This window comes from Equus quagga, chromosome 8 (genome assembly GCF_021613505.1).
Source record: "Equus quagga isolate Etosha38 chromosome 8, UCLA_HA_Equagga_1.0, whole genome shotgun sequence".
NCBI classification, from domain to species: domain Eukaryota; kingdom Metazoa; phylum Chordata; class Mammalia; order Perissodactyla; family Equidae; genus Equus; species Equus quagga.
In genome coordinates, this window is record NC_060274.1 from 43,597,061 (window position 1) to 43,619,399 (window position 22,339).

A 22,339-nucleotide genomic window follows, 5' to 3' on the forward strand; every position below is an offset into this window, starting at 1 on the left:
CTTTTTATTTTCCATTTCTTTTCTCAATTCTATCAATTTATTTATTGTCTTTTTAGTTCATCTTTTAGCTCTTTCATCTTGGCTTTGCACTCTTATTTCAAAGAGGTCATTTTTTCACGAGTGTACTTTTGTGTGTAGAGAACATTTTGGTGACAGTCTGACCTACCTAAGACATTTGTTTTCAAAGGGCTGATCTTCATCTCCTTCTCTGTTGGTCATTTTTGTTTGATTGGTTTTCCTCCCTAAAGCCCCAGGGCATGGTTGTATATCCTAGTTGTAAGTCCTTCTAGTTCTTCTATGTGAGCCGTCACCACAGCATGGCTACTGACAGAAGGGTGCTGTGGTTCTGTGACCAGGAACCAAATCCAGGCCACTGAGGCGGTGAAAGCACCAAACTTTAACCACTAGGGCCTCAGGGCTGGCTCTCTGTTGGTCATTTTTAACTACCACTTTCTCCTGCAGCATCTTTGCACACACCCAACAGCGACTGCTCACCTCTACAGAGAGAGTTCATCTTTGCCTGAGGGGAGCATCCTTGGTGGTTGTTAGTAGGACCAGAAGGGGCTGGGAGTGAGCCTGAGTAGGAGGCACCCCAGTTCTCATCTTCGCCAGGGAGCAGTCTCACTGCTACCGGAAAGTGTGATAATGAGGGCTCTGGGCTGCAGAGGATCTTTCTGGATCTCAGGGAAGCCCCATTAGAATGCACCTATCACTGGAGACAGGCGCTCCTCTTCCTTTCTCACTGTGTACCTAACCCTGGTATGTGGGTCTGTGTGACTCCAGGTCTGTGGGCCACCAACAGACCCTCCTCTGGTGGCCACATCAACAGACCGTTTCTTACAAAGATGGCTTTCCTTCAGTCCTTTGTCCCCAAAAGTCTGTGGAGTTGGGGTTCAGGAAGATTCCTTTAGCTCTTTTGTGTCCTATTCTCTTTTCTTCCAAACCAGGGCCCTTTGGTCAGCCCTCTGTGTGTTCTATTGAGGTCAGAGAATGCTGTGTGCTCTTGGAAGTGGCAGTGTTCTAACGGTCACTGTGTTTGGCTGCCATTCTTGGGATTCTTGGTCATGTTCTGAGTCATAGATATTTCTTAGTGGCTGGGAGGATAGAGTTTCCACTTCTGTTTCTCCGTCTCTTTGTTGATTCCAGGTGCAATCAGAAGTAAGGAAGCAGACAGATGTTTTGCCATCATTTCAAGCTGGAAGTCACATCATACATTTTACATTATTGAGCAGTTCTTCAGTTCTGGCTGGAGCACTTCTCACCACCAGCACTACCTACCCTGAGAGAATATTTATGCAAATAGGCCTCATGATTTACAATAGAATTTTTAGGACTTAAAAATCATTTTGCTATAAAAACATGATAGAAAAAATTTTTCATTTGCTTACCCCAGTAAGTTGGTAAGCAGAAACACCCGCCAAGGGACTATCTTCTGACCCGGCCTCCACCGTATCACTGGATTGTTGTTCTAGAAAAGGGGGTTGTAGGCTGTCGGACAAACCAGTAATCTTCAGCAAAAGCTCATCTAACAAATCTGCAAATTCATCGAGGTAATAATTCTGAAGGGAATAAAATTAGATTAGTACGTGCATTCAACAACCTAATTTTTCTTCTTTCCTGATTTTTTGAAGCATTTCGTGGTACCAACTTTAGATGGTATTGCGTTTTGTTAGAAAACACACTGGATCCTGGAGTCAGGGAAGCTGGTGCTGGACCTGAATTTCACACCTTAGTTTCCTCATTCATAATGTCATATATAGGTACGCACATTCATACCTCATTCACGATGTCATATACAGGCATTCATATCTCATTCACAATGTCATATACAGGCATTCATACCTCATTCACGATGTCATATGCAGGCATTCATACCTCATTCACGATGTCATATACAGGCATTCATACCTCATTCACGATGTCATATGCAGGTATTCATACCTCATTCACAATGTCATATACAGGTATTCATACCTCATTCACAATGTCATATGCAGGTATTCATACCTCATTCACAATGTCATATACAGGCATTCATACCTCATTCACGATGTCATATACAGGTACGCACACTTGTTCCTCATTCATGATGTCATATACAGGTACGCACATAAGTGTTATGGTTTGGAATGCCTATACAAAGGACTATTAAATGGATTTAAAAGAAATAGTGTATGGAAAGTACATGATAAAGAGTGAAGCTCTATAAAATGCACAATATCATGATTCCATGTCCCTGACTTCAGAACTGCACTGGGTGATGCCTGAATATCAGCCATGGACAATAGCTGGGCATTCAGTGTGCCAATACCTGCTTTTACATATTTGCATTCATGTCTGGGGTGACTACACTCAAACACTGTGCCTGTCTTCACATTTTGGTAGAAGTTTCTATACCAGCTCAACACAAGGTTGACATAAGGGAAGCCATATTGTAGAAAAGAAGCCATATTATAACTTTGAATACCTCTGATTAACTAGCCCAGACAAGCTCTGTAGATTTTGTGGGCCCTCCCAGCTGCTTTAAGATGATAACTTTGTTCTTTTGAGTTCTCTAGGAATGTAATGACCTCTGGGCAGAGAGCCTATGCTGATAGCCATCATCAATGACAACAGAAAGATCCTGGTATAGGGGCGTGTTCCATTCTCTGATGTATATCCAGTAAAACAAAGCACTATCAGGACCTGGGACCAGATGTCTACTCCAGCCAGAGACTAGCTGCCTCCCCCACCTGGAGAGAAGCCCCCCATATATCTGGCCTACAGTCTTTGTTTTGTAAGGTGGTTCTTTCGGACATGAGTCAACCACCTTCTCTCTTGCTAGCAAGCTGTAATAAAGTCCTTTCTCTCCTACCACCTTGCCTCCTGACTATTGGCATGTCTTGTGGTGAGCAGACGACCCTCCTTGGGCAGTAACAGTTGGGTTTAGTAGCAGAAACCAAAAGCAAATGACTAACTCTATAAGGACAGAGTTGGGGGTGTGTGTGTGTTTGTTGTAAATTCCATCTTTCCAACTTTAGAGGGGCATCTAAGGATATAAGGAGTTACTGGAAGAGAATGTGCTTGGTAATCTGCAAAGTGCTTTAGAATTTCAAGTAGGTGCCGGCTCTGTGGCCGAGTGGTTAAGTTCGCGTGCTCCGCTGTGGCGGCCCAGGGTTCGGATCCTGGGTGCGGACATGGCACCACTCGTCAGGTCATGTTGAGGCGGCATCCCACATCCCACAACTAGAAGGACCCACAACTAAGATATACAACTATGTACCAGGGGTGTTCGGGAAATAAAGCAGAAAAAAAAAAAAAAGGTTGGCAACAGTTGTTAGCCCAGGTGTCAATCCTTAAAAAAAAGGAAGATTGGCAACAGTTGTTAGCCCAGGTGCCAATCTTTAAAAAAAAAAAAAAGAATTTCAAGTAAAAATTCTATGGCTTTGCAATGATATTTGGCACAGAATCACAATCATGCTTCAGTAACTGAAAGCAAAAGTCTGCAATGAAACCATCATCTTGAATGTGCTACTGCGCTCAGTAATCCAAGATCCAGGGCTTACATGGTTCTCAACCATCTCAGTCTCGTCCAACTTTGGCTTTTCCAGTCCCAGAAGGGTGAGGGTCTTCCCCACCATGTAGGCAGTCATGTCTTTAAGCCTCACAAGAGATTTGCTTTGAAAAGATTTTCTTTTTCGGCCAAGAGTCATGAGGAAACCTCTCAGCTAGGGAGAAGAAAAACAGAGACAAGTTTCATGTTACCAGACAAAAAAAAAGCTTTGTTAATTTGATAGACTATAAAATGGAGATTACGTCCAATGACGCTATTTTATGACCTTTCAGTAAGACAGTAATTGCTTAGCAAAAAATCAGGAAAGTATCTTTCATGAATTGAACTAAATTACAGCAAGATGAATTCAGCAAAGGAAATTAATCTTATTATAAAGGAGATTTTCAATATCTAAAAGTTGAGGCCGAAGATTATTAACATGATGTGCATTTCCATACGTAAAATCTGCATCTCAGTTTCGGGGTCCTCTGGCAAAGCCCGCAGGGTTGTGGGTGGGCCCGGAGAGTGCGTTATATAAATGATCCCCAGGTTGTTTGTTTCTTCACTGCAGGCTGAGATCTGTTGGCTCCAAAAGCCTGGGGGCACCAGACTCAAAATTCTACACATTGAATTTTTTAAAAAATAGCCCCAACAATCAAAGTTTTAGCCATGTAGAGCCTGCTTTGCATACCTTGCAAGACCTCACCTGTTACCCATTGGTAAGAGAGGGCCTTGCAGTTACAAGACCCCAAAATGCTGCTGCCCTTGGGAGCTCTCCGACCCAGGGACCTCCTGCGTGTTGCCGGGTGACAGACGTTCCCTGCACACGTAAGACCCCTCTCTGGCCTCCTCCCCAAGATCTCCCTCGCGCTTCTCCCCTTCTTGGTGATGGCCCCGCAGTGCAACCTCTGGACGTTCCCATGATGTGTCCTAGTTGGAAAGAGAGTAGGCTTTTCCAACCCAGAGTCTTCAACAGGAACACCTGGAGGGGTTTCGGAAAATCAGGATGCCAGGCTGCACCGCCAAGATGTGGATGCAGCAAACCCGAGGTAGGACCTGAGGAAGAGCTGGCTGAGGAGCACTGGAGCAGGTGGCAGAGGAGGAGAAAGCTGAGGTGGGCAGGGTCGCCAGATAAAATACAGGCTGCTCACTTACATTTTAATTTCAGGAAAACAACAAAAAACTGTTAAACATAGGTATGTCTGAACTACTGCAGGAACATACTAATACTAAAAAATTATTCATCATTTACTGAAATTTGACTGTAACTGGATATCCTGTATTTTTATTTGCTAAATCTATTATCCCCACGAAGGGGTGACAGGGGCAGGTCAAGCAGAACCTCTTCCTCCATTGAAGGAATTTAAGGTGGTGTGTGTGTGTGTGTGAGACATGACTAGGTCTGCAAGTGTCAGATCCGTAGGAGGGCCGGAACCAGGGAGCCCCATTCCTAACTCAGCCCCCAGAGCTGAGAACACGTCCAGTGAAGGCTGACTGATGGAGCGAACCTTTCATAAAATGGAAAGATTGCGATAACAAGGCCAGAGAGAGCCTGCGGCAGCAGCAGCGTGAGACTGTGTCAAATCAGGTTCAGAGAGAGAGAGGGTGTGGCTCGGTGCCGTGGGGGCTGCGGAGGCTCCCTGGAGGAGGTGGCACTCTAGAGTGGCTGATTGTCCTGCTGGAGCTGTTCCAGGCCACGAGAAGTCCAGGCGACTGTGTTAAGCTCCTGCCCAGTGCAGGACAGATGGGCAGGGAGTCATGACCGTGAAGACTGGCCTGCAGCGTGAACCAAAGAGCTTTTGACCCTGACAGCATTTGAAACCTTTAACAATCCCTGACTTCGAAATCTGGAATGTGAGCACGTACCATTCCAAACCACAGAGTGGTCACTGCTATCAAAAAGGCCCCGTAGCAACAAGCCATGTCCCGCCTGTCAGACTTGGAAAGGCCAAAGAATGTGTCTTTTTGGCTTCTTCCTGGAAAATGAAACAGCAGCCCGTGGAAGGAGTCTGAGAAGGCACCAGAAGGGAGAGCCCAAGCCGAGAGCAGAAATCCACGCAGGTGGGTGTGGGCAGCCAGCATCAGGACCCCCGCCAGCTGCAGGGAGAAAAACCCGTGACAACTGACATTCTGGGCACCGGTTTACGGGAGGCTAAAATAACGAAAAGCTTGGAGTAGCAGTTTTTGGAGTGTTGATCACGTCAACCAGATTTAAGAACTAATCCCCAAAACGCCCGTCTCTGTCTGGCGCACCCTCTCTGCAGCCCTGCTCCCGCTCCTCCCCACTCAGATGCTCAGGAGTCCAGTGTCCTCCTCTCCTCCTCTGCCTTCCACCACCAGCATCCCCTCTTCCCTGCCCTCTGCACCCCTAGTTCCTGGAGGCTCAGTAAAATAAACCACTTAAGAAATGCCGGGAAAGGGTAATTTTGAGTTAACTTGAGTTCAGGTGAGGCTTTGTGGTCTGTTGTTGTAACAGACTGGGACTTGTCTCGGAGTGTCAGGGCTGTATCACAGCCCCAGGATATACATGATGCTCCCTCCATCCACCCAAACAAGCACTGGTGCTGACCACCATTTTCTCGCCTGCACAGCAGACCATCAGCCAGTTGTTAGAGGTCCATATGGGTCTGCACTGCATGTGGACCAGCCATCACAGGGTCCCCCACCAGGCTGCAGCTACCGCCATGCGCTGAGTCCCACAGAGATGCCCGCTGGCTTCCACTGCCCCTGCTCCCCACTCTGGCCCTGCACCCCAGACCTCCCTACAAACACACTGGAACTCACTTTAGTATTATTTATTCCCCAAGTGGAACTGTGTACCATCAATGGGACTCAGAAGCAAGAAAACGCAACCCATGAGTCTGTCATCTAGACTAGTCAAACTGTGTGGCTCCCCGTCCTCCTTTTAGCCCCATCCGTACGCATGCATAATTTCTGAACTGTTGGAATGCTGCTGCTTAATTTGGACACAGTCTATTCATATTCCAGGCTTTTTTCTTAACAGAGACATTTTTGCATATTGCTAAGTGATATAATAACGACCAGTTTAACAGCCAGATAAATTCCACATACACATAATCTCTAAGCCCCATAGTAACTTGCCAGCCACATACCTTAGATTCGTAACTGGCCCATGGTTGTGACAGTGGGTACAGCCGGGGCCCGAACCCAGGTCTCTCTGACTCCTTGCTCTGCTCTTTCTGCCCTGGTTTGCTGAGTCTGTCCCACCAAGCCTAAGGCCAGCAGAGTTTGGGGATCTGTGCTTGGTTCCCGTGTGCTTTGTGAGAACCAGAGCCTCCAAATCAGGCACCCAGCCAGACCCTCCCTCTGTCCTGATGACCAGGCGCTCTGGAGGGGGCACAGGGCCGCACTGGGGCCTGCCAGGCTGAAGCAAGCTCTTTCCCCACTGGGGCCGGGTCAGACTCGCCACACCCCAGGAGCTTTGTCAGGGCCGCAAGCAGGACTCTGGCCCTCCTGATTCTGGACTTCACCCACCTGAGCAGACTTAAGGGCCAGCCCTGGCCTGCCCTGGGCCCCCAGGGATGGAGTTAGGCTTCCCAAGAGCCTGTGCCCACAGGTAAGCACCTGTATATCTGCTTTTGTTTTGTTTTTCCTGACTGCGTTGTCTTTCCTCTGGGTCCCACTGATGGTGTGCAATTCCACTTGGGGAGTAAATATACTAAAGTGAGTTCCAGCGTATTCGTAGGGATGTCTTGGGTGCAGGGCCAGAATTAGGAGCAGGGGCGATGGAAGCCAGCAGGAGCCTGTATGGGACGCAGTGTGTGAGGGAGAACCGGTGCTTTGGGGCCCAAGGCAAGCCTTGTCACTGCTCTCAGCTCCTCACTCCTTCCTCTGAGAAAGAGTCAAGACTTCCCTCAGCGGGGTTAGGGTAACTAACTGAGGTAATAAAAGAGGCCACACGCGCCCTTCCGGGCACTAAGATAAAGCTCAGCAGGTGACAACTACTTACGTTAGTAATAATAATATGCCATGGGAAAGTATAGAACAGACCAGGTGTTCAATCAACCGTGGCTACTGTTGTCATGGCCATAACTCATTATATAACGACTGATATCAGTGACCTAAAACCACCCCGGAACGGTAAAAGGCTGGAATCCTAGATGCTGTTTCACCTTGAGAAGGGGCTAAGTGAAGAGAACGCACTGGTTGCAACCGTTTACTGGGGAGGGCACTTGGAAAGGGGAGGATTCTTACCCCTGGAGCAAAGATGCTGGAGAGCGAGCGGCGCACAGTGAACGAGCAGGACGCCATGGTGTTTCGAATGCCAGGGAGATAAATGCATTTCAGTATCAAGAGGAATGAAAGGATTCCCTGGAGCCATCGCGCCCTCTGAGACAGAAAAACATAGCAGTTCAGGGTATCATACCAACCATAAAGGTACACAGACGTATTCACACCTGTGGGCCATGCGTGAGGGAAATGGGCCACAGGTGTGCATTGGATGTGACTAAGTCCTACAGACGACAAACCTCCGAGGGCAGGTCAGTGTCGGATGTCTGCAGAGGAGGCTGAGTTGGAACTAGGAGTAAGTACAAGTTATAATGCATTTTCAGAAAGGCCTTACTGACCTTACTGTGTCTGTAAAGATCAGGACAGCTCAGGCCTGCATTCCCTTTGTCTGAGCCTCAGTTTACTGAGCTGTAAAAAAACAGCCCCCACAGAGGGGACGTGGAAAACACTCAGTGCTGTTGGTTCCTTCCCCTCCTTTAGATGCACAGAATATGTTACCACTTAACAACACTCTTCATGCATGTATTTTTTAACTTAATCTTTATAAAAACCAAAAGCACTCCCATTTTCTACCTATTGAGTTTATGGCTCAGAAAAACAAGATGATAAAAGGAAAGCCACCTCACTGGAGAAACAGCAGATCGGTTGATACCTGGCCTCCCAGGTTCACACCCAGCCTCCCAACTCCGTGTCCCACATGCCCCTCCACACCCCCACGGGGCCTCCTCTATGAAGGCCACTTACCTATCTACAAGTGGGCTCACTGGAAAAGCACTTTTGGGTGTATGCTCTCACCTATTCTCACCAAGATTATAAGTCAAAGAGAAAGAAATGCAAGCTGGATGTTTTAAAATCTACATGGGCAAAGGATCAAGGCTTTTTATTTTGTTTTCTCACTAATTGGTGCAAGGTCAACAACGGCCTCTGACAACCAAAACCCAGACAGGCTGTCTGTGCTGTTGCACCCCTGGTTCCCTGCAGAGCGGGAGGGCACGGCCGAGCCTGGGAAACTGGCATGCACCGGCTGTAGCCAGCACTGAGCAAGACAGACACCGTTCGAGCTACAGGTGGAATGGGAAATTTTCCAGTTGCGACATTTAAAAAAATAATGTAAACAGGTGAAATTTGTTTCATAACGTATTTTATTTCTGAAACGTAATTTCTAAAACATTATAATTTCAACATATTCAGTGTAACAGTTATTAATGAGATATTTTAAATTCTTAATTTTCATACTAAGTTTATAGAATCCAGTGAGTGTTTCACACTTTCGGCACACCTCAATTTGGACCAGCCACATTTCCAGTTCCCAGGAGCCTCATGTAGCTAGTGGCCACCGCACTGGACAGCTGGACAGCAGAGTCCCATGTGCACCATGGAAAGGTTCCCTTTCCTGCCATCACTTGATTTGAGGCCTGCCATAAAGACTGCTTAAGTATTGTCATTATTATGACTTTCATTTACAGAACACTCACCAGTGCCATGCTCTGTGCTTGAGGGATGTGTATGTATGTCCATGTTTGGACAAATACACACACACTCAGATCCTAACAGAGCACTGCCGGTTGTGTATCGCAGCCCCATCTTATAAAGGCCTAGAGAAGGTTAAGTAATTTGCCCCAGGGCATGAGGCTAAGAGGAGCTAGGATGAGGTTTCAGGTCGGCTGGCTCCAGAACCTGTGTATTTCCCCATCAACTGCCTCAAATTTATAGCCTCTGTCCTGTGTGTACGACTCTAGCATTTGAAAATCACTGGTTTTGTCATGAGCTGCCTGGAAGACAGCTTCAGTGAACTTAAGACAGAGCTAAAGTCCCTCTGACTGCCTCTGTGGGGGTCAGTTTGATAACCTTGGGGGAGGTGCCCGCAGAAGTGGAGTCAAGAGGGAGAGCTGCAGTGGGGCAGGCCCAAGATGCCAGCATGGAGAGGGGCTAACCATCTACATGGCACACTTCCTGAGGGCCGGCCCTGAACGCACAACAACATAGCAGCAGAACTGAATGGCTCAAGCCACAGGCTTCAGCCTTGCACATCCCTGGGCCAAGACACAGTGGACAGTGTCCTCCTAGAGTACGTCCACTGCATTAGAGCTCAGAGGCTTAGGCATGTGGTTACTCAGGTCCCTGAGACCATGGCCAAGCGGAACCAGCTAGTAGGAAGAGGGCAGACACGGAGTGAAGGGTGGAGCAGGAAGCCCCCCATCCACCTCAGAGAGTCATGCTCACGGACAGTTAGGAAGCGGGTCATCCACCTCTATCCCTCTTGGAGCTTCCAGCCTTGCAGGGGCCCATTCCCTGGGCAAGGGAAATGCAAAACTTTTAAGCCCAACTGTCCCCATGGTGGGACCCAGGCCTCCCCTGAGCCTCAGGATCTTCACTTGTACAGAGGCGCTAATACCACCTGCGTCTAGGACTGTTGAAGAGAGAAGACAGACATGATGCATCTAAGGAAGTCCATGCTAGTTCTTCCTTTATGTCACCTCAAAACCTGCTTCCTTCTGCCACTTAGGGCCACGCAGAGTCGTGGGAGTGATGCCCTGTTCTTGAGTTCTCCCACAGATTACATACGCCTCCAACTTGCAACACATGTCTTAAGGATTCCAGGCCCTTCTCTGTCCAGGTCACCTTCGTCTGCAAGCTCAGAGCATTATCGCTCAATATGCAACAAAGCCCTCATGTTGAACCTTGTACAATGTGTGTGGCCTCCTTTGGGAAGCATCACAGAGCATGGCCCTTGTTTGTATTGCCCTGAGCAGCCTGCCATACCTGATTCCATGCTGCCATATGACTGAGGTCTGTAAACTCTTGGAAAAGTCCTCTGTGGAACTGGTCGGTCACCTCCCCAGCAAGAGTACCCAGGTGTCCGGAGGCTGCGGAGTAGGTGAGAGCTGCTCCGACTATGGAGAGCTGCAACATTGGAGAGAGAGGCCATCAGATAGGGGCCGAGGATGGGCTCACATGGCTCCCCTGTGATGTGGAGTGCAAATTAACTGCACAAGCTCTAAATGGACACTGATCTCAAGTGCGATTTTGGCCTTAACAGGACCAAGGGAGAAAAGTGTAATGAGGTTGGAATTAGCTAATGTATAATCAATTTCCCATTAAAATTTTTTTGATTTTCAGATAAGTATTTTACTATTATTATTTTTCGTGAAGAAAATGACACGAGAGGCTACCTCCAGCCAGTTTCTCGGTTTTCGCCAATAGTTGCGGACGCCCTTCTCCGTCATGCCGTAGAGTTGAAAGCAGAGGTGAATGAGGTTGAGCACCAGGAAGAGCAGCTGATGGAGGGAACGTCAAGAAACAACATAAACACAAATACTGATAAATTGTTTTCTGAAGGTCTAAACTCCTGGCTGGCGCCCCTGCCAATCACCTTCTGAGTAGATAGGATGCAAGCTAACTCCTTGCTCCACACAGCTCTGCTGATGAACTTGCTTTCTGCAGGCTGCTGGGGCATCTGTACCTTTTCAGGCCACAAGCTCTCATAGAGACCCCACCCCCAATGAGCTCGCAATGCCACCCAGCAGGTCTCCTAACCTCCATGCCAGCCCCTCCCAGTCCTTCCTTGCAATGCAAGAAGGAAGGAATTTTCGTCTATTTGTGAAATATACAAAATATGAAATATATATATTATCAGTTTCCTCAGCCAAGTAAAACCTTTAAAAGATCCTGTATAAGGAATTTCTTCAAGTTCTGTTTGTGGTTCTTTCGCCATTGATGAGTTACCCATTCATTCATGCCTTTATTCATCATTGAGAACAAGGAGGGAAGTGACGCTCAGTAATAGTGGGAACTAAACCCGTCTGAGGTCAAGGCAGGCTCCCAGAGCTCCTGTGGACCCTTCAAATTAACACTTTAAAGCTAAAAAAGGCTCTTTCGGGATCCTCCTCCCTCCCACCCTCCAGGAGTGGTGCTGGCACCTACTAACATTTATCCCAAAGCAAAGAAAGAGGAGGGCACACTGAGAGCCCAGCACGCGTCAGGCACTGCCTCCCCGGGCCATGCCAAGCACAGAATGGAGGATCTACTTCCCAGAGCATGGTCTGAAATGAGATCACGCGTGTGGAAAGCATTTTATAACCACAACCACGCCGTAAACACTGATCTTAGGTTTAAACAACCGAGACTATTCCGGGTGCGTCCAACCTTCCTGCTCCCACTACCCCAGCTCACTATAAGGCGCTTTGTGCCTCTTTGACGATCACGAGCCCAAACTCAGATTTGTCATGAACTTAAGAGGGACTGAAGCACGCCAGCAGGGGCTTCAGACACGGTCCTGTCTGTCCTCTTTAGGAGTCATGGGCAGTTTAGGAGTCTGAAAGGCCCGCTGTCAGAAGCTACAAACACAGTCAGAGCAAAGCCCGTTGGTAGAGGTCAACAAGAAGGTGTCAGTAGTAGCACTGGGCCAGGCCACACTGGAGCCTGGGGCAAAAGGAAACGCCAGTAACACTGATCCTGCCTTTGCTCAAAATTCTGATATTTTGTCCATCACGAATTTTTTTGCATGAATTCTGATTTTCAAAAGTATTGCACTACAACATTATTTATCTTGCTGACTGTTCTGATGCCCCTAAATTCGGTGCCCGAGGTGAGTGCCTCCCCTGCGGAGTGGCCGACTCTCCTCACCTCCCCCTCCCTTCCCGCCACCCACACCAGCTCTGAGGCTCTGCTCACAGCCCCAACCCAACTGTGTCACTCAACAGCCCTAGAGTCTAAGACCCCACACCATCCCCCCTCCACTCCCAAGGCAAATTGTGTTCCACCTGGAGTGTCAGCAGGTCTTAGCTCTTCACAGCAGAATAGTGAAATATAGGCAGAAGCCAGCAAAGTTGCTGAGGAAAAGTTCAGAGTGACTTTTCTTGAAAAAATGACTTTCATTTCTCAGTGAAGCTACAGGGGTATATTCCATCTTACCAAGACCCATGGTACTGAAGGTTTGTGCCCCCAAAATCCATATGTTGAAGCCCCAACCCCCAGTGGGATGCTATTTGGAAGTGGAGTCATCTTTGGGAGGTGGCTGGGGTTAGATGAGGTCATGAGGGTGGGCCCCATGGTGGGATTAGTGTCCTTATAAGAGGAAGAGAGACCAGAGCTCTTTCTCTCTCCCCGTGTGAGGACACCATGAGAAGGCGGCCATCTGCCAGGCAGGAAGAGAGCCCTCACCAGCACCCCACCATGCTGGCACCTTAATCTCAGCCTCTCAGCCTCCAGAACTGTGAGAAATACCCAGAGCATGTATTTACTTATGGCAGCCTAGCTAAGACCTCTGGGAAGGCTCTGGATCCCAATCCTCCTACGGTGAATTTGCACATGGAGATAGCTCTGTATCTGCACTAGCCACGTATATGTGTCAGGTCCCCACCAGGTTCTTCTTCCTCTTGTGCCCACAGCTAGTGGGCCGCTGGCTACATGATAGGGTCATAGCAGGCATGTGGGTGGAGGGCGGGTGGGCAGGTAGGCACGAGGCCTGTCTGGTGGAGGGTGCCCAGACCCGAGGGAAGTCCCCGTGCTGTGCAAGCAGGCCGAGGGGCTGGTGAACTCACCTCAGGAAGCATGAGGTGGTACCTCGCTGAGTTGCTGCAGAAGATGTGGAAGGACTCCACCAGGGAGGAGAGGGCAAGCCCCCCTGTGGGGAGCATGTTGGCGTTCAGGGACACACTCGAGAAGAGTTGAGTTGGAGGGTTATAGAGGGTGAAGTGCACCGACACGGCCCTGGTGCTGCAGTCGATCCATCTGCTGGCCCTGAGCCTGGTCAGCGCTGCTCGGGCTGCAGGCCTGCAAAGCAGTGCAAGTCAGAGCAGGGAAGGCCTCTCACAGAAGCCTCCAGCCCAAGGCCCCACGCCGGGACGCCTGATGCAACCCTTGGGTTCACAGGGCTGGACAAGGGACCTCTCTGTGTCTTCCAACCCCTCGACAGTCCTCTGTCCCTCTCTCCTTGCCTGGGACCCTGGCAGAGGGGATTCTGGAGAAAGGAGGCAGGCAGTTTCCCAGGGGTACCTCACGGGGAGAGGTGCCCATCTCTCTGTGCAAACTCTAGAATTTTTTTTTTTGCGATGGACTCCATTATTGGAAAGAAGCTGCCTTCTACCAATCTGCATTTAGTAAAAATTCAATCATTTGCCTTTTTTGTTGTTAGTATTACTCAGACGCACACATTATTGTAACTGTTGTAGGGCTCCCTATCGGTCTGATAATCTGTGTCACCGCTGGTGTTAGCACAATCCCACAGCAACGTGGGCTGTGTGCTGCACCTGCTAACCAGGGAGGTGGTGAGGGGGACAGTGCCACTGGCAGGACGGACCAGGCTGGCTGACCGCAGACCGTGGCTGCACTGTGGGTGCCGGCTCTGCTTGGGTCTCTGTTCCTCATCTGCATGGTGCAGGACAGGAGCAGGGCTGGCCCTACTTCATAGAGTGCCATGAGGACTAAATGAGGCCCTATAAACACCCTGCTTAGCACACGACAAATGTCCATTAGGTTCGTGAACTTCAGACCTTCTAGCAAATTCCGAAGGAATGTTCGGCTTTGTCTCTTCTCATGCACATAGAGACTGAAGGCCTGAGTTTGCATTTTACTTCTGTTGTGACTTAACTACCTGGCCCCGGGCAAGCGACTCCCATCATCTCACAGTAGTAATAGGCCTTGCTCCAGCCTTGGCCCTGGCGTGCCGCCTCTTGTCCATGCACCAGCTCCGTGCTGGAGTGGACAACTGGCAAGTGTGGATGGAGCTCACCCCCTGAGCCACACTGACCTTGTCCTGCCCAGGCTGAGCACACAGTCCTCCCTGCAGCCCCCAGGGCCACTCAGGGCCACTCTTTGGATCTCTGGATCTATCACGGAGGGAGATTCAGGGCTTCCAACCGTGGGGCTATGTGTAGGAAGAGAGTCTTCGATGTGCGCTGATGGCGGGCTGGGAAGCTGTAGGCGAAACCACGGATTGGAAGAATCAGATGCATATTCCAAAGTCTGCCCTGCATCCTGGGGTTTCCAAGCCCTGGCACACACGGGTACATATGCCGTCCTGAAACATGGCCCCCTGCTCCCTTCAGAGGCCCCTCGTGGTCCCCAGGCTCTAGGCTGCACCAGAAGGATCACGGCTCCACCATGGTGGCCGCACCTGTGGCGCCCGCCAGCCTTGGGCTGGGATGTCAGCAGGGTTTCTGTCACCGGGTGGTACAGGTAAGTGCTCCTCTTCACATACCCCGTCCCCGTTTGGAAAAGGTATGTGACAGTCTATTTTAGATATTTCAGATAGAAATGTCCTGGTTTTGCACAGACAGCCAGGACAGGAAGAGGATTTGGGGAAGAGTTTGGCGAGAGGAGAAGGGAAGGAAGGCGAAGGCCGGCTCTCCCCGCGTGGCTGACGGTCCCCGTCACAGCCAGGCTCTCTCCCAGGAGAGTAAAATGGTCTGCTGGGCTCCTGCCCAACGTCTCCTAGACTTTCCTAATTCAATTTATTTTTAGAAGTAAAAAGGAAGAGAGCATCTCACCTCACATAAACTGCCAGGAGGAACTTTCATCTGTTTAATGACCGAAGGGCCTGTTAGGTAGAACTTTCCTCCAAAGGCTCCGGGCTGGAAGAAGAAGAAAAATGAAGGTGCCTGGCTGTCCTGTAGACCCGGAACATCGCGACCAGCAGCGCTAACAAGTGGTGTGCTCTGGCCAGCTTCAGCGCCCAGACCAGAGGCCAGGCTTCACTTTCCTTTTAAAACACTCTGAGGACTTAACAACGTTCTCAGGAAGACGCAGCTTCCTCCCTAATCTTTGCGTTAACTCAGAACATCTTTCTATCTTTTTCTAATGTTTCTCCAGTGTCATCCAATGCAATTACCGAGAATACAACAAAAGTAGAATTAGCACTGAAGTGTTTGAGGAATGCAGAACAAAGTCATTTTATTATTTGTTTTTTAAAGTGGATAATAAAAGATAAGCAAGGAATGGGGTTAGCACACAAAATGCATATTCACTGAGAACTTTTGTTCGGAATTTGGGAAAAGACTTGCCTCCTTCTGGAAGCTTCCTGGATGCTGCCATCTTAGCTGTTTGCTCCTTCTCTGCTGTCCCTGCGTCACAGCATATTGCATAGTGAACGAGCCTTCCAACTGCACCGGCCCAAGAGCTCCTGTGGACCCGCCACACCTGTGCACCCAGCTCTGGCCTGGCAGGTGCAGGAAGGTAGAGAAGCTTGTGCAGCTAAGGGGGTGGAGCAAAGGCATGTGGGGCCCAGAAAGGAACAGGAGCTCTGGTGTGACGTGCACCCAAGCGGACAGCTGCTGGCCTTGCAACCTAGCAATCATTCAAGAAACCACACAGTGTTGCAGGTTGAGTATTTTTTTATTATTTTGCCCCACTGTGACATGGCTTTCCTTTGACGTCTCTGTGGAGAGCAGATGGAACCCACCTGAGCGCCCGGTGCGCCAGCTGTGACGGAGCTTTCCCGGTACAGGCTGTCCAGCAGTGTGGTCAGGCTCCAGTCCCACCAGTCATCCACGCTTCTCAGGCTACTGAAGGAGCTCCTGGCACTTCTTAAGGCAAGGCCAGCAATAAATAGTTATTTTCCTCTAGTATAAATTTCACGTACTCTGCAGGAATTAAACCAAAGTCATCTGCAGTGTGAGGTACAAAACCCTGGGATGCACTTTGCTCCTTAGCAGCAGGTGAGCAGATGCAATAGGGGATTCATTCCACTAACAGTTCATCCACTCAACAGACGTTATTGTGCAATGACTATGTGCCGGCCGCTCTTCTAGGCACTGGGGAAATAGACAATCAGATCCCTGCCTCCTTTTGGACAAACAAACAAGAAACAACAAGCAAAACATATGCTATGTTAGTAATAAACGTTAAGGAGACAAAACTAAGCAGGAGAGACAGAAATGGTGGGTGGGCAGGCGGAAATTTTAAAAGTTCAGGAGGTTATGGAACAATTTAGCACGAGATGGTGTTTCAGCAAAGACCTGAAGGCAATGAAAGGTGAGCCACAAGGACAATTGAGAGAGGGTGTTCCAGGTGGGGGGGCAGGAGACGGTGAGGCAAAGGCCTGGACGGCACGTGCCTGGGAGCGAAGGAAGGGGGTGGAGGCCGGTGTATCGTGAGCGCTGGGAGAGGAGCAGAGAGCCAGGAGCTGGGACCCACAGGTGGACACAGTCCTCTCTCTACACTACTGCCTGCTGGGCATGGCATTTGTCCTTCCTTTCCCCAGCCAAAAAAAAAAAAGCCCAGAACAACAGCAAACTCCTGTCTCCCAAGACGGCTGTGAGTGTTAGGGGAGAAGGCACAGACCAAGGGCTGCGTTGGCTCATCGTAGGGAGTCAACCAGAGTAGTCTGTTTCTTTCCAATTAACTTACTTATTATGCCTGTCAAATATTGGTTTCGTTTGCCAACCAGGCACTGATCTAAAGGAGCACTGAAATCATTTCAAACTGACTAGATTGATCATTTGAGCTTGCTCAGACAGTGCGAGAAAGCCACACGCATGGGCCGGAGCTGCACAGAGCAGCATTCGGAGCATAAGGATTTGGCTCCAAGCTGCGGACAAAGGGAAAAGGAAAAAATAAATTTCCTCAGAGAAAGTCAAGTACTTCTCATATAGCTCTAAAAGTCTTCCTCGCTTGTGGCTTTGCGCTAAGGGACACCAAGTAAAGGCAAGTATAGCGCGCTCATCAACACCCCACAGCAAAGAGAAGGGGGTCTGATGTGGCTCTTTCATCCTGGCCTCTCTCCATGGAATAGGAAGGCGACCAAAGTACTTCCCAGGGAAAGCAATACTGTTGGAAAGTGAGAAGGAGTTCGAAAAGGATATAAACTCAAGTCATCCAAGTACAGATTTTAACTGTCCTGTCTGTGCCAGCACCCAAATCTAGACCACATCAAACAATGAACCGGCTGTGAGTTCTCCAAGTGGCACGGTGGTTTGGTTAACTAGACTGGAGAGCAAAGTGGAGCTATCCTCAGTGGGGTGCCGGAGCCAGCTCCAACCAACTCCAATCGGCTTCAACCAGCTCCAGTCAGCTCCAACCGGCTCCAACCAGTTCCTGATAGTCAGCTGTGCGCATCTCTTCCCAGCTCTGTGCTCAGTGACATCCCGCTGGTGGTGTGAACCAGACCACGGTGGGAGTATTTACACCACAGGGAGTGGCGGGCAGATGCTACAGATCAGTGCTTTTGTTCCCGTCCAGCCAGCTGTTAAACCTTTTCCAGCAGACCATGGAGACTATGTTACGGGCAAGCGTGGGCAGCAGATACTCAAGATACTCATTGCTGACTGAGGGCCGATTATGGAGATAAATTAGAAGTGTTTTAAAACCTGATAGCCATTATAGTTGATAACACTGTATTGTGTAATTGAAATTTACTAACAGAGTAGAACTTCAATGTTCTCACCAAAAAAAAGAGATAAATATGTGAGGTAAGTGAGGTGATGGATGTGTTAACTAGTTGGGAGGAGTCGTTTCACAATGTTTACCTATATCAAACCATCACGATGTACACTTTAAATATCTCACAATGCTATTCATCAGTGAAACCTCAATAAAGCTCAAAAAACCCCTGATATTTGTGACAAAAACTGGACAATATAAAAGGGAAAGAAATCAAAGACAAAGAAATATTATGTTAGTGATATGTTAACAATATGTCATTACTGTATAGATTAATAGAGAAGCAAATAATCTTAACCACCAATTTATATATATTGTAAATATATTAAACACTGTCCACAGCATATGGAAATAAAAGTGTGGTGAGCTAACTTATCTTACTGGTCTTATTTCTGCTTCCTTACAGAGGCATCATCTCCCATCCTTTCACGACCTTGAGTTTTCACTGGTGTACACATTTTTACGCATTCCTTTACTGGGTGCTTGTTATCAACTTTCCACATCACTCAGAAACCTTGGTCAAACTATGTGTCAAATTCAGAGAAAGCTGGAGACCTGCCAGAGCATCCGGAGGGTGGGGTAAGGAAAGAGGCACTCAGGAAGGAGAATACACGAGAACATGGAGATGGGCGGCATGACGGAAGTAGACATAACCCCATGAATATTCACAAACTCATTCAGGGGAAAGATAAGAATGGATGAATCAGAGGGGCAAAGAGAGTGGGATCCAGGGAAGAGAGAGGAGAGAGGTGAAGGTGGTGGCCGATTTTCAACAGTCTTAATGATCTGCTCTGGGAAGCAAGACTATTTGACAGACAAACTGTACATTTATAATGTGCTCCATAGTCTGCATTTTAAAAAAATATAGAAGTATAGACCTTTAAAGCCATGTTGATTCTGCACAATTTGGGGGGAAATATTATCGCTTTGCGACACTTGCTCCCTGTTGGGATGACATTAAAGAAACGAAGTCAAGAAAGACTTGAATGTGACCCAGAGACAGGCGTCCCACACTCAGATTGTGTGCATCTCACATCTCGTTTATGACACGCTTGAAGTGCAGGAGTGAACCAAACCATCCAAGAATATTCTCCTGCTCTGTTAATCAGAGCAATTCAATAAAACAGGCCTACAAAACTAGCTCAACAATGCAGATCATAAAGTCAGCAGTTGTTTTCCGTTTATGGCTCTTGGATAGTGTGACTATTTCATTTATCTGTGCTTTATTTGGTGGTTTATTTTTGTTTTACTTGGAATTTCATGAAGACTTTATTGAGTTCAGAAAGACTTCAAGTAAAACTTAGAGACAGAATCCAGTAGCATGATAATTTTTTGTTAAGACACAGGAAATCAAGCAGCCCAACCGCCTCACTTTATGGCTGAAGATACCAAGGCCAGAGTCAGAGGACTTGCCAAAAGTCTCCTGGTGACTGGATTGGAGCTAGAAGCCCAGCCCCTGATTTGACTTAATCCATTTCCTACTGTGCTTTAGCTCTATCTAGGATGCCGGCAAGTATTAAACCCTAAGGAGTTGCTCATGGTTCAGGATCAGGTCCTGGGGGAGGGGAGAGGGTCAGCTTTGAACAACCCATTATAAACCAGGACACATAAATATCCCTGCCCGGTGGACAGAGTGTCTAGAAGTAGTGAGATTTTGATTCCTGGGGAAACACTGGTCTACGCAAACCAGCGGGGAGTCAGCCTCTGAGCCATTAACCCAAGCAAATCTACTGCTCGGCACATGAGACACCACACAAATATTATCTCAGCTGCAATATTTCTGATTTGAGTATCAAGAGGCAAAAATTCATATGAGAAATACATCAAGTAATGCTGACTTACAAAATGTGAAATAAAAAATAAACTGGCAAAGCCAGAAATTTTTCAGGTTTAGAGTCTCATTTCCGGAGAGAACCACCCAAACGGTCACTTTGTCTTGCACACAGCGCCACCTGCCGGCACAAACTGTGCACCTGCACAGGTGGGAGAGGTGAGAAGTTGGCCATTAACAGAAAGAGCTGCTTGCTCTTTTTGCAAATGAGGAGGCAGAAAATACCACTTCATTTTACTGCTAGAATGTTCACTAGTAAAAAGTTGGATTACTGAGTTATGGAGAGTCCAGACTCGTGAACAAGAACTTACAGCTCCTACTTTACTAGTGGATCCGAAATCTACACTTGCTCACCATTATCTGGGTGGGTATCAGTCATCTTCTCTCTTGTAGAAGATAGAAATAAACATGTCCTTAAATAACAGATAATATTAAATAGATTTGCTGGCCACCTACCCATGCCAAAAAAATTCAGCAAAAATAATTTACGTAAGATTAAATTACTTAGTCAAAGGCAACATCTTCACAGGAAAACTGCAGGAATGTGTTTTTAAATATTCTCCAGAGAAAGTAAACTTTGGAACACATTATTTTATTTCCTGCCTCTGAAACTATAGTAAAGAGTTAATATGAATTCACATCATGCACTTCACTGCTTTGAAAGAACTATCAGACTGACTATTTTTGGCAGGTGAAAATAAAGTCTGACCATTGATTGAATAACAACTTTCAATAACAAAGGAATGCTGTACTAAATGTACGCATGGATCATAGCTCGCCACCCAATTTCAGAAACACTGACGTGGAGAAGAAATAGGACACAACACAATGTTGTCAGTGCTTGCCTCTGGGTGCTACTATGTTGAAAATTTTTCTGCTTTCTAATTTTCAGTTCTTCCATGTTTACCTATGATGAACATTACTACTCTATAAAGTAAGAAGAAACAGATGATTTTATTCTTTTTGTTGCTATTGTAAATGGGATTGTATTCTTGATTTCTATTTCTGCTACTTCATTGTTAGTGTATAGGAATGCAACTAATTTTTTAAAATTGATTTTGTACCCTGCAACTTTGCTGTAGTGGTTGATTATTTCTAATAGGTTTCTGGTGGATTCTTCAGGGTTTTCTGTATATAGAATGATGTTATCTGCAAATAGCGAAAGTTTCACTTCTTCCTTTCCAATTTGTAATCCTTTTATTTCTTTCTCTTGCCTAATTGCTCTGGCCAATACCTCCAGTACTATGCTGAATAGGAGTGGCGGGAGTGAGCACCCTTGTGGAGGTGAAAGATCTGTACACTGAAAACTATGACATTATTGAAAGAAATTGAAGAAGACATAAAGAAATGGAAGGATATTCCATCTTCACTGGTGGGAAGAATAAACATAGTTAAAATGTCCATACTATCTAAAGCAATCTACAGAGTCAATGCAATCCCAATCAGAATCCCAATGTCATTCTTCACGGAAATAGAACAAAGAATCCAAAAATTTATATGGAACAACAAAAGACCTCAAATAGCCAAAGCAATCCTGAGAACAAAAAAACAAGCCTGGAGGCATCACAATCCCTGACTTCAAAACATACTACAAAGCTATAGTAATCAAAACAGCATGGCACTGGCACAAAAACAGACAAACAGATCAATAGATCAGATTTGAAAGCCCAGAAATAAAACCACACATCTATGGACAGTTAATCTTTGACAGAGGAGCCAAGAACGTACAATGGAGAAAAAAAAGTCTCTTCAATAAATGGTGTTGGAAAAACTGGACAGCCACATGCAAAAGAATGAAAGTAGACCATTATCTTGCACCATACACAAAATTTACCTCAAAATGTATTAAAGATTTGAATTTAAGACCTGAAACCATAAAACTCCTAGAAGAAAATATAGACAGTACACTCTTTGACATTGGTCTTAACAGCATCTTTTTGAATACCATGTCTACTCAGGCAAGGGAAACAAAAGAAAAAGTTAACCAATGGGACTACATCAGACTGAAAAGCTTCTGCAAAGCAAAGGGAACCATGAACAAAATGGAAAGACAACCCACCAACTGGGAGAAAATATTTGCAAATCATTTATCAGACAAGGGGTTTATCTCCAAAATATATAAAGAACTCATACAAATCAACATAAAAACCCCAAACAACCTGACAAAAAATGGGCAGAATATATGAACAGACATTTTTCCAAGGAAGATATACAGATGACCAACAGACACGAGACGATGCTCAACATGTCTAATTATTAGGGAAATCCAAATCAAAACTACAATGAGATATCACCTTACAAGTGTCAGATGGCTATAATTACCAAGAAAAAAACCAGCAAATATT

At 47.0% G+C, this 22,339-nt stretch overlaps 1 protein-coding gene across 1 annotated transcript in view; it reads right to left on the bottom strand.

The window, feature by feature from the left end:
* Positions 1-1,376: 1,376 nt before the first annotated feature.
* Positions 1,377-22,339, bottom strand: part of PKD1L1 (polycystin 1 like 1, transient receptor potential channel interacting) — a 109,001-nt gene continuing 88,038 nt past the window's right edge. The window contains exons 40-49 of the mRNA XM_046668923.1: positions 16,185-16,308; positions 15,274-15,357; positions 14,535-14,701; positions 13,327-13,558; positions 10,957-11,061; positions 10,547-10,687; positions 7,748-7,882; positions 5,399-5,629; positions 3,546-3,707; positions 1,377-1,559 (exon numbers count right to left, since the gene is read on the bottom strand). Of these exons, the coding sequence (XP_046524879.1) occupies positions 1,377-1,559; positions 3,546-3,707; positions 5,399-5,629; positions 7,748-7,882; positions 10,547-10,687; positions 10,957-11,061; positions 13,327-13,558; positions 14,535-14,701; positions 15,274-15,357; positions 16,185-16,308 (1,564 nt within the window). The remainder of the gene's footprint in view (positions 1,560-3,545; positions 3,708-5,398; positions 5,630-7,747; positions 7,883-10,546; positions 10,688-10,956; positions 11,062-13,326; positions 13,559-14,534; positions 14,702-15,273; positions 15,358-16,184; positions 16,309-22,339) is intronic.